This window comes from Vulpes lagopus, chromosome 1, assembly GCF_018345385.1.
Source record: "Vulpes lagopus strain Blue_001 chromosome 1, ASM1834538v1, whole genome shotgun sequence".
Taxonomy (NCBI): Eukaryota; Metazoa; Chordata; class Mammalia; order Carnivora; family Canidae; genus Vulpes; species Vulpes lagopus.
In genome coordinates, this window is record NC_054824.1 from 55,803,173 (window position 1) to 55,814,680 (window position 11,508).

Consider the following 11,508-nt stretch of genomic DNA (forward strand, 5'->3'; position numbering starts at 1 on the left):
TATAAGATAATATCAAAACATCCAAGGTGAAAGTCATCAAAATGGAAATTTTTTTCTCTTAAAAAAACAAATGTAGTACTTTTTCACATGGGGTGTAAATTTATTGATTTAAGCTAGCAGATATTCTGATTAACTGTTATTAGAAGGCACCACATTGCTTTCAGCTTGGAGGAGTTCACACTTGTGATGGGTAAGTGAGATACGGACAGTTCAAAACAACTAGTGAGTCACATTTTTATAAATAACTCTGAAAGGCACCTTTTAGTTTATATTTAAATATTTATGTATCTTATACTCTGGAGACTGGCTTACGAAGGTGAAAAGTTGTCATTTCCTCATCGTGTTTCACCGTGATTTTCTCAATTGTTATGGGCTTATTGGCTGTGCCATCTTTCAGACTTTGGTTTAAGGGAAAGGTGGTAAGCATATCCAGGCCTTAATGGAATTCTCAATTTGAAATAGAGATATTCACAAAATATGAGTAAACAGATGTAAAAAGGTGTTTTTAAATAAACTTGAAAGATTTGCTGTTAATAAATTATAGTTTTTATGTCTTACCTTTGGACAATTGCTATATAACCATTGTATTTTATTATTACTACTTTTTAGTAGCTGTTCTATTTTAAAATGTTCTTAGGGTTAATAAATTTATGGAACGCGAAGGCCGCAGACCTCGTCTTCTTGTGGCAAAAATGGGACAAGATGGACATGACAGAGGAGCAAAAGTTATTGCTACAGGATTTGCTGATCTTGGTTTTGATGTGGACATAGGTCCTCTTTTTCAGGTACTGAAAATTGTTGGAGTTTCAAAAAGAGTGTCATAAATCACTTAAATTCAGAAAAAATAATATTAAGATGATAAACCGTGACAATATTTTTCAAGTTATAAAAGAAGATGAGTCCAACAAAATTCCCCAATCTATTTTTAAATGCATATAATCCAGTTAATTATGGCAGAAATAGGAAAGTAATGTAATTTATGTTAATGTACTTGTTTCTCAAACTTTGTGAAATCAGTATCAGTAACTAAAATTGTTACTAGGCTTCTGAAACTGAAGGTTATTTTCAGAGGTCTTATTGTATCATTTATTGAGATTTGACTAATAATTTATGGGAAAGATAGCTAATGGATTGGTAGAAAGTGTTTTGAAAGGGAAATCAAGCATCAGAGTGAGAGCGGAATTCATAATTAGATTTCTATTCTTGTTATTCTCTAGTAGTAGTTTATTTAATCACAAAATATTTGATTCAGCAAGTTAATTTTTTGGAAGTAAATGAAGCTGAAATTCTCTATAGAGTGATACAACAGTCATTCTTTACAAAATATCTTTGGTTGAGTACACTGTAATAACTTTTATATTAAAAAGCTTTATCCACTATATACCTATTGATCATCTACCAAATGCTAGGTTCAGAGTTGAGTAAGATATGATTTTTGTCTTCAGGGAGGTTACAGACTCTGAACAGAAAGAGATTTACTTATCAGTAATCATAGCAGAATAATAATCACTGTAATTGAAGTTTGAACAAGGAACTTGTCCAAGTGTCCTGGAACTTATAGGTGAGCTGTGCCCTTCAGAAGCCTGGAGAGCAAGGCAGGGAAGGGCATGCTAAGAAGAAGAGTTGGCTTGAGCAGAGGTACAGAACCATGAAGGCATGATGTCTTCAGGAAACTGTAAGAAGTTTAGTACAGTTAGAATACAGAGCTTGGGATGGTATGTAGATTAAGATGAAGAGCCTTATATGCCATTCTGAGAAGTTTGAACATTATCCCAAAGGTGTTTAGTCAGAGTGACAATCAAATGTATACTTTAGAAAGCTCACTTTCCAGGAAAATCACTTTCTGAAGTGGATTGAGAAGAGCCATGACTAGGTGCAAAGAATCCAGTTAAGTTGTTCAGTAATCTGAGTGAGAAGCAAGGCAGGCCTTAACTGAAGCAGTGTCAGGGTTAGCAGAAGTCAGCTAAGATTGTGAAGAAAATTTAAAGAGAGGGCTGTTTACAGGTAAGGAGGCAGGCTTAAGAGAACTGGCTTCCAGAACACTAAGGTGAAGATGACCATGTGAGTTTTATATGCATGTCTGGAGCATAAAAGAGAGGCCTCCATAATAAATAAGATTTTCAGACTTATCAATGTGTAAATGGTACTTAAAGCCATGGAAACTGATTTAACTTCCCATTAAGAATGTATATGAGATGAGAACTTGAACATTAAAAGGAAAAAGAAAAGGAGGCAGCAAAGAAGGGAAAGGGAATGGAGTGAGGAGTGAGATAAAAAACTGAGGAAGAAAGAGAGTTTCAACGAAAAGGAAAGTCTGTTATTCCACACTGCAGATGGGTCAACTAAGGTGAAGACTTTTCACCAGCAAAGAAGTAAACTTTCCTGAAGAGGGCGGGCCTTTGTAGAATTTGTGAGATTTCCCTTTTGAATTTTTAAATACTACTATTAGAGAGTCTAGAAGAAGTTTTTACTATGAAGAGTTAGCCTGAACTTCAGGAGATACATCCTTGAGCTGTGTTGGTAGGTAAATTCATAAATGCATTTAAGCTAGATTTTGTTAAGAATCTCAAATATATTTTAGACTAAATAAATAGATTGCTTTCACTCTTCCTTTGAGTTGAATACTTTCCCATTCTAGTTTTTTACTTCTATTCTACCACCCTTTTATGTTAGCTTTTTGTTTGCCTATTTGTTTGTTTTAGGGAGGGGGAGAGAGACAGGAGGGAAGGGCAGAGGGAGAGGGAGACAAGCAGGTGCCTCACTCAGTGGGAGCCCAACATGGGTCTTGATCCCAGGACCCTGAGATCATGAGCTGAGCTGAAATCAAGACTCCAACACTTAACTGACTAAGCCACCTAGGTGCTCCTTTGTTTTAAATAATGACCAAATATAATAATTCCTGATATTTAGTCAGTAGCTTTTGGGAAATATTTTTTTTATATAAAATAAAAGTAATTAAAAACAATTGTCATCCATTGGCATTTGCAAGAATTTTTCAAAGAGCTGTAGGTTCATTTCCCTATTAAATGCCATCTATAAAAATATAATTTGCCTTTTAGTACTACCAACTTTGTTAACATAATACTTTGTCCTTAAAAAAAAGAAAACTTATCTGTGGGTGAAGGTACTTTCTTACAGTTCTGTGTCTGATTTAATTAAAATTAAATTTGAAGTTTTAAGATTTTCAACATTTGAACACAAAATTCAATTTAATGTGTATAAGCATAAAGCATGGAACTGAATTGCTTAAATGGAATTTTAATCTAATAAATTTTATAACATAGATGATGTGAATGACCAATCATGCATATAACAATTAAATTTCTTAATACCAAGAATATGCACATTTTCTTAAAGGTTTTAATTTCATAGGTTATATTTTTCACAGACTGAAGGTTTTACCAATACGCTGTGTGATTTACCTAGATATCTTAAATGTGGCTCCATTACTGAGAACATAGAATCTTTTGTTTTCACACTGAAATTATGAGCCTTAAAATACTCCCAAATTAAGGAAATTTTCAGATTTTGATAATTTTTTGAGCTTATGATTGTTCAGTGATTTTTGAGATAACCTTTTCCTTTCCAAGTTTCTCAGTTTACAGTATATTTACAATGAGAAGCTTGTAGGTATCTTTTATATGAAGTGATTTGAATACATGCACATGATCAAAGCAAATGGTATAGACTCATTCCAGAGAATGAATATGATTCTGGGTAACTCAGTACATAATTGAATACTTGAAAATATCCTTTATGATTCTGTATTTCATACTGGTTAAATCCAGTTAATAATGAAGAACAATCATACTGGCACCATTCCTTTCTTGTTTGTGTATTTGCCAAGATGTTGTAGCCCCTTCACTGGTTTCTAGAGTTCTCATGTTATTTTGATTCATACGTTGTTCAGTGTCTTCATGGGAGACCAAGGTCCTGGAGCTTCCTAGTGTGCCATCTTGCTAGCATAACTCTTTCCCATTCTATTTTAAAACTGAAGATTCACTTTTCATATTGAATTTTATGTTTAGTCTTTTACTTCATAGATAGTATAATGTGTTGTCTTGTACTGCTCAACCATTCAATAAATGTTGATAAGACAACAGATGTAGTTTTCAAAAATTGTAACATGGAAAGATAATATATTTTTTCTATATTTCTTATCTAAGGTTTTTTGGGAACTATATTTTGGTGTAACTTAAATCTAATTGATAAATTCTAGGGCTAGAAGCAAATACAGCACTAGTGTTTATTTTATCAATTGGATGAATTGGTATTTATGATTTGAGAATGATGAAATTTGAGGTTATATTCACTTCAAGATTTTTAATGAGGAAAACCTTGGAATGCCAGTTAAGTAGGTTACAGTCTTAAAATACATTTTGGAATAAATGATGATTTGTTTCTTGACCTTCTGATTATTTTAGACTCCCCGTGAAGTGGCCCAGCAGGCTGTGGATGCAGATGTTCATGCTGTGGGTGTGAGCACACTCGCTGCTGGTCATAAAACCCTTGTTCCTGAACTCATCAAAGAACTTAACTCCCTTGGACGGCCAGATATTCTTGTCATGTGTGGAGGGGTGATACCACCACAGGTATTGTTCATCTCCTGTATTCTGTATTTTTCTAGTACTGTAATGGGAATTCTGAGTAATATTAGTTTATCTTTAGTTCTAATTTACTGTATATGTTTACTAAAGATAAATTTGATATAGATTTTGATCTAAATTATTTCCTGGTGATTTTACAAAGTAAATTTTACTAAAATGTGGGGGATGTTGTTTTCTTTCTTTTCTTTTTTATTTTTTCTTTATTCTAGGAAAACCTCCCAAGTGTTTCCCAATTACATAAGATGTCTCAAAGAACTGGGGCAAAGATGGATGTGAGAGGCATATGTTGGAGAGAAAGTTGCATTCCTCTAGCCAGGGATGCTCTTGGGCAAGATGCTTGTTTCCTACTCTGCCTTTGGGCCTGTTAGTGAGCACCTGTGATTGGAAAGCTAACTACAAAACAGAGCCTGCTTCATGGGCAAGCTATGTAGTGTGCTATGTAGAGTTCAGGGCTCTGTGCTTAGAGAATTCCCACATTTGATTTGATCGGGATGTTGTTTTCTATTCAAGCTATATTATAATTCATTATATATAATTTAATTTAACAAATTATAAAGCTTTTATGAGGGAATTACCTCTTTGCAAATTAGTAACCTAGATATATACTTTCTTCATATTCAATAAAGAATGATGGAAAAGGAACAGGATAAAAGTAATAAAATCTTACAGCTAGAAGAGAGAAGAATGATGAACACACCAGTGCATGTATCAACCCTCAACCACAGATATAGGAACACTCTTTGTCTTGGTAATGAAGTGAGTCCTTTGGTTAACCAGTCAGCAGCACATGCTTCTGTTGGTTTAGAGTAGCTTACCTTGTTCATTTCTTCCATGTTTCCATCCATGGATGTTGCCCTAACTCAGAGCTGTTTCAGTTACATGGTTTTGCAGAATATCTTCTTCATTAAAACTAATTTGATTGGGGTATAGTTTTCTTAGAGCTAAAAATATCGTAATCCAGAAATGGAATCAGCCAGTCCTGAAAAGTTTGAATTTTCCCTGATTGGAGAAGAGGTGGATTCTTGAATAAAAATATGGATCCTCTTAGAAAAGGAGAAATGAATGCTAGTTGACGATCAGTGATATCAGTTAATTTATTGATGGGATGGGATGATACCTTCCACATATTACCTTACCTGTCATTTAAAATAATTAGTTAAGATACAAATTTGTTCTATTTCCAATCCAGTTTTCAATTATATCAAGTTTTCTTTTTCTACTGAGAATAGAAAAAGTAGAAGTATATATGAGATTGCTCTAAATGAGATTGATGGATGCTAAGACCTCTCCCCTATAGTAGGAACCTATCATTGAAATGTGATCTTATATCTAAGTGTACAATTTTTTCTTTTATACCATTCAGAATATAAAATAGTGACTTATATACTACTTAGGAAATCAGAAAATATATGTATGAAATTGTGAGGTTGATAATAATGTGGGGCTAGCAACCAAATTATATTATTTATTTTTTCTAGCAACATAATACTACTTATGGTGATATAGTCAACAGAAAACTGCTTTTGTTAACATATTTGCTTATTATTTTCACAAATATACTTTACTATATGGGCTTTTGAAAGGGCTTTTATTCTTTATTGTCTGTCTATGGAAACTTTTATTTGTATTGCAGTTTTAGAATCTATACTGTCTAAGCTCTTAGACATGTTAAAATTTAAGAACTAAAGTAATTACGCTGCACAAAATATTGGAATTGAAATATGAGTTGAGAAAAAACACAGGCTTGTTATCTAAATGAGCTGACATTTTCAAGAAACACATATCACACAAGTTGTATTAACCCTCTGGATATTTTAATTACTCAAAGCATCTCTAAATGTTTTCCATATTTTTTTCCCTGTGAGTTTAAAGACTAAAGATTATTTTCAGTAATGACACACTTGTGTGTTAATATGAGTGTCCTTTATAATTGTAGCAGTCACCACCTATGCATTTTTCCCATTATTTGTTTGCAGTAAGTATATAAAATAGCACTATTACTCAGCTGAAAGTCATTTAGATTTCAAATTAGGAATCACTAATATATGGTGGTTAATCAAAACAGATTTTGCCACTGCCATCGTGGAGCTTAGAGATTCTGCCGCTCAATTAAATAAATATGATCTGTCCTCACCAGTGTGTGTTAACTACAGTCTGGAACTTCTGACCTTCTTCAACGCAGTGGTTTCCAAATATTTTCGAAAAGGTTAGCAGCCCCATGATGCTTACTTATTTTATGTAGTAGACACTATGATTATATGCCTGGCCAGCTCAGTAGACGATGTTTTGAAATAACTTTTTATTTGAAAATAATTTCAAACTAATAGTAAGATACAAAATGAAAATAGTACAAAGAATACCTATATATCCTTTATTTAGAGTTACTTGTTTCCAACATTTTATCTGCTCACTAAAGTACATTTTATAAGGCTTATGTCAAGGCTTAGGTAGATCAAGAACCCTTTCTCCATTTGCAAAATTTCCATCCTCTCCCAGATGAGTCCTCTGTTTCAAATCCGTAAGTGAGGGATCAGAGCAAATGATATATAGAATTATTAGGAAAGATAGAAGAGATAACCTATCAATTTGACCATACCCAATTTATTATTTTATTGTTTTCTTATGAAATCTTAAATCTATAGCACCTGTCCAGGAATAATGACATGCTTGAGGTGTTTTTAATGTGTCAAATGTTGAGGTTAGAAAAATGATTAGAAATGTTCTCTGACTTTAGAAGTTCAGACTTAGGGGATGCCTGGCTGGCTCAGGTAGTGGTAGAGCATGTGATTCTTGATCTCAGAGTTGTGAGTTTGAACTCCACGTTAGGTGTAGAGATTACTTACAAAAAGAATCAGGTGTTTTTTTTTTTTTTTTAAGATTTTATTTATTAGAAAGTGAATAGGAGAGAGACAGAGCATGAGCAGGGGAAGGGGCAGAGGGAGAGGGAGAAGGGTGAATAGGGAGCCTGACATAGGGCTTAATCCCAGGCTTCCAGAATCATGACCTAGCCAAAGGCAGACACTTAACTAACTTAGCTACCCGGGCACCGCAAAATAAAAAAAATCTTAAAAAAAAAAATAAGTTCAGACTTAGGAGAAAAGTTCAGTAAGATGTGTTAAGTGTCATTGCCAGGATATAGTATTTACAAGAATATTACAAGGAAATATTAAAGACAGGAAAAAAAGTAGTTGGAGGATAATTGGCATGACCACATAATTCATCATCTAAATGTGACTTCAAGAATAAATATAGGGCTTTTAAAAAGGCTTTGAAAAAGTCTAAAAAATGGGCAGAGGACCTGAATAGACATTTTCCAAAGAACATATACAGATGCTGGCAGGTACATGAAAAGATGCATTAGGGAAATGCACATCAAAACCACAATGAAAAAAAACCACAATGAGCTGTTATTTCACACCTATTAGAATAGCTGTTATCAAAAAGGCAAGAGATAACAAGTATTAGTGATGATGTGGAAAAAGGGAACCTTTGTGTACTATTGGTGGGAATCTAAACTGATGCAGCCACTATGGAAAACAGTACAGAGGTTTCTCAAATTAAAAATAGAACTCCATGTGATCCAGCAATTCTACTTCTGGGTATTTATCTGAAGAAAATGAAATCGCTGACTCAAAAAGATAATATGCACCCCTATGTTTGTTCATGTATTAGTTACAATAGCCAAGAAGTGGAAACAACCTAAGTGTCCAGTAATGGATGAATTGATAAAGAAGATAGGTATATATACACAATGGAATATTATTTGGTCATAAAAAAGTACGAAATTTTGCCATTTGTGACTATATGGATGGAACTTGAGGGCATTATGCTAAGTGAAATAAGTCAGACCGAGAAAAATAAATACCATGTGATCTCACTTATATGTAGAATCTTAAAAACAACTCTCACAGAAACCCAAACTCATATACAGGGAACAAATTGGTGCTTACCAGAGGCAGGAGGCAGGGGATGGGCAAAACAAATGAAGGTAGTCAAAAGGTACAAACTTTCAGTTATGAAAATAAATAAGTCATAGGAATATAATGTTACACTGTAGTTAATAGTGCTGCATCATATATTTGATACTTACTAAGAGTAAATCTTAAAAGTTCTCAACACAGATACACGAGTTTTGTAACTTTTTTTTTTTTAAGTTTTGTAACTTTTTGATGGATGTTAACTGGACTTACTGTGGTGATCATTTTTCAATATATATACAAATATCAAATCATTATGTTGTATACCTAGAGCTAATGTGTTAAATGTCAATTATACATCAATAGAAAAAAGAAAGACTCATAAAAATAAAGAGGGTGCTATAATAATAACCACAAAACCATATGATCACCCTAGTCGATAAGGATCAGGGATTTACAGCCTGTCTTAAAACTTAATATTATAGCTACAGGTACTGTCATTGTTAAACCGAATACATCCTGGAGCAGTATTTGTGTCCTGGGAATCTTCTCACTCAAACTTTGTGTTTAAAATAAACTGACAAACAGCAGCGGAAACAACAGAGAATTTTTTTTTTTTTTTAATGAACTAATCTTCATTTACAGAAAATCTAATTTCATCATGAAGCAAAATTCAAAGTACCACTATTCACCCAAAGAAAAAAACCCCACAAATTCAAAAAAATATGTGCACTTCTCTGTTTATTGCAACATCATTTATAATAGCCAAGATATGGAAGCAACCTAAGTGTCAGTCTGTAGACCAAATGATAAAGAAGATTGTGTGTGTGTGTGTGTGTGTGTGTGTGTAACATGGACTATTACACAGCCGTAAAAAAGATTAGATTGTGCCATTTGTGACAACATGGATGGACCTAGAGGATGTTATGCTAAGTGGAGTAAGTCAGACTGAGAAAGACAAATACCATATGATTTCAGATATAAGTGGAATTTTAAAAAATAAGGGAATAAACAAAAAACAGAATCAGACCTATAAATACAAAACAAACGGATGGTTGCCAGAGGGGAGGGTGTAAAAGGGAGTGGCAAAGACAGGCTTTTAGTTAAGGAATGAAAAAGTCATGCAAATAAAAGACAGCATAAGAAATATAGTCAATGATCTTGTGATAGCAATGTAACAGGACAGATGGTAGCTCTACTTGTGGTGAGCAAAACATAATGTATAAACTTGAATCACTGTGTTGTACACCTGAAATCATGTAACACTGTATGTCAACTATATGCAAAAAAAAAAAAAAAATTAAAACACCCCCCAAAAGTATTAGCATTCACTAGCTGTAGACAAAATATCTTAGAGGAAATAAATAGCCTTGTAATGCAAACCTATAATGTGATACTAAATTTAACACAAATAATTACAAGTAGTGAAAATCAAGGCAAAAGAAAATTATATGATTTGGGGCATAGAACTTCTTGCTCAGTGGGCCATGTTTCCTACCACATATCAAACACTGGGGTATTTGGAAAATGGGTACAAGTGGTTATTACTAGCACTTCCAGGGAAGGAAAAATTTTTTAGCTTCAAATATGAATAGTATACCAGTTGAGAAAGCTGGGGGCATCAGTAATTACTGCCCTAGTTTCATTTCCTTGAAATTAAAAATATTGTCTCTTCTTTAATTAAATAAATTCTTTCAACAGGATTATGAGTTTCTATTTGAAGTTGGAGTTTCCAATGTATTTGGTCCTGGGACTCGAATTCCAAAGGCTGCCGTTCAAGTGCTTGATGATATTGAGAAGTGTTTGGAAAAGAAGCAGCAATCTATGTAACATCCTGTTTTTTTGTGTTAACTTTCTTTCTAAAATAGACTTTCAATGATGATCAGAGAATAAAACCATGTCTTCAATTTATTTCAACATTTGATATGTGCTTTCCTGAAAGCTTTACATTAAAATACCTGACTTGTAAGAATTTTGTGATGCTCTAAGTGTATACAGTTTCTTTAAAAATCAAAAAAACATATATATCCTTAAAAACTCCATATGTTTAATTCATCATCAGAAACTCTAGACAATGATATTATTTTAAAGTCATGATATTTATTTGAAGTATTTCATTAAAAATTAAACTTTACCTAAAAAATATCTGACTAGTCCCATTCTTTGATTTAGTATTGTATTGACTTGAGCACCAGAAAATAAAATCCATGTATGAACAAAATGATACTTATCTTGGAAAAAATAAGGAAAAGTATTTATATAGAGAAATATAATATGGTTACAATCTTCAGCCAACTTCTACTGGAATCACTTCAGTAAGAATGTTAAATCAGACCTGAAGGTTGGAACAGGGAGGAAATGGCAGAATGTTTCTTCAAATCTGACTTTACTTTTTTCCTGGGCATGAACATGTGACCCTGTTATTGCTGGGCATGGTCAAGCCCCAGGAGAGTGGATATTTATGAATATTCCCTAAAATGAAGGTGCTTAAGTTGTTAATATGGCTTTCTTCAGAATGATGATGTAAACTGGGAATGTAGAAGGAGTATGATAGCTGGAAGAGTTAGTTGGTATAACTCAGTCCAAGTCTAAGGGCCTGAGAATCAAGAGCCCATAGTGTAAATCACAGCTTAGGGACCGGAAAAGATAATATGATGTGTCCCAGATCAGTTAGGCAGGAAATAAAACGGGTGGATTCCTCTTTCCTCTCTGCCTTTTGTTCCATTCAGACCCTCAACCAGTGATGCTCACACACTGGAGAGGGCAATCTACTTTACTAAATCCACTGATTCAAATGCTAATCTTATCTAGAAGTACCCTAACAGACACACCCAGATATAATATGTAATCAGGGCATCCCATGGCCACTCAAGTTGATTACCTATTCTAGGTACCTATTACCTAAAGTTATCACAGAACCCTTGTACATTGCTGGTGGGAACGTATAATGCTGCTGTTGCTGCTGCTGCTGCTGGGGAAAATGT

At 33.7% G+C, this 11,508-nt stretch overlaps 1 protein-coding gene across 3 annotated transcripts in view; it reads left to right on the forward strand.

Annotated features, from left to right (window-relative positions):
* Nucleotides 1-10,435, forward strand: part of MMUT (methylmalonyl-CoA mutase) — a 31,905-nt gene extending 21,470 nt beyond the window's left edge. For all 3 annotated transcript variants that reach the window (XM_041762784.1, XM_041762802.1, XM_041762793.1), the window contains exons 11-13: nucleotides 638-785; nucleotides 4,425-4,592; nucleotides 10,226-10,435. In XM_041762784.1, the coding sequence (XP_041618718.1) occupies nucleotides 638-785; nucleotides 4,425-4,592; nucleotides 10,226-10,354 (445 nt within the window). In that variant the 3' untranslated portion in view covers nucleotides 10,355-10,435. The remainder of the gene's footprint in view (nucleotides 1-637; nucleotides 786-4,424; nucleotides 4,593-10,225) is intronic.
* Nucleotides 10,436-11,508: the final 1,073 nt, after the last annotated feature.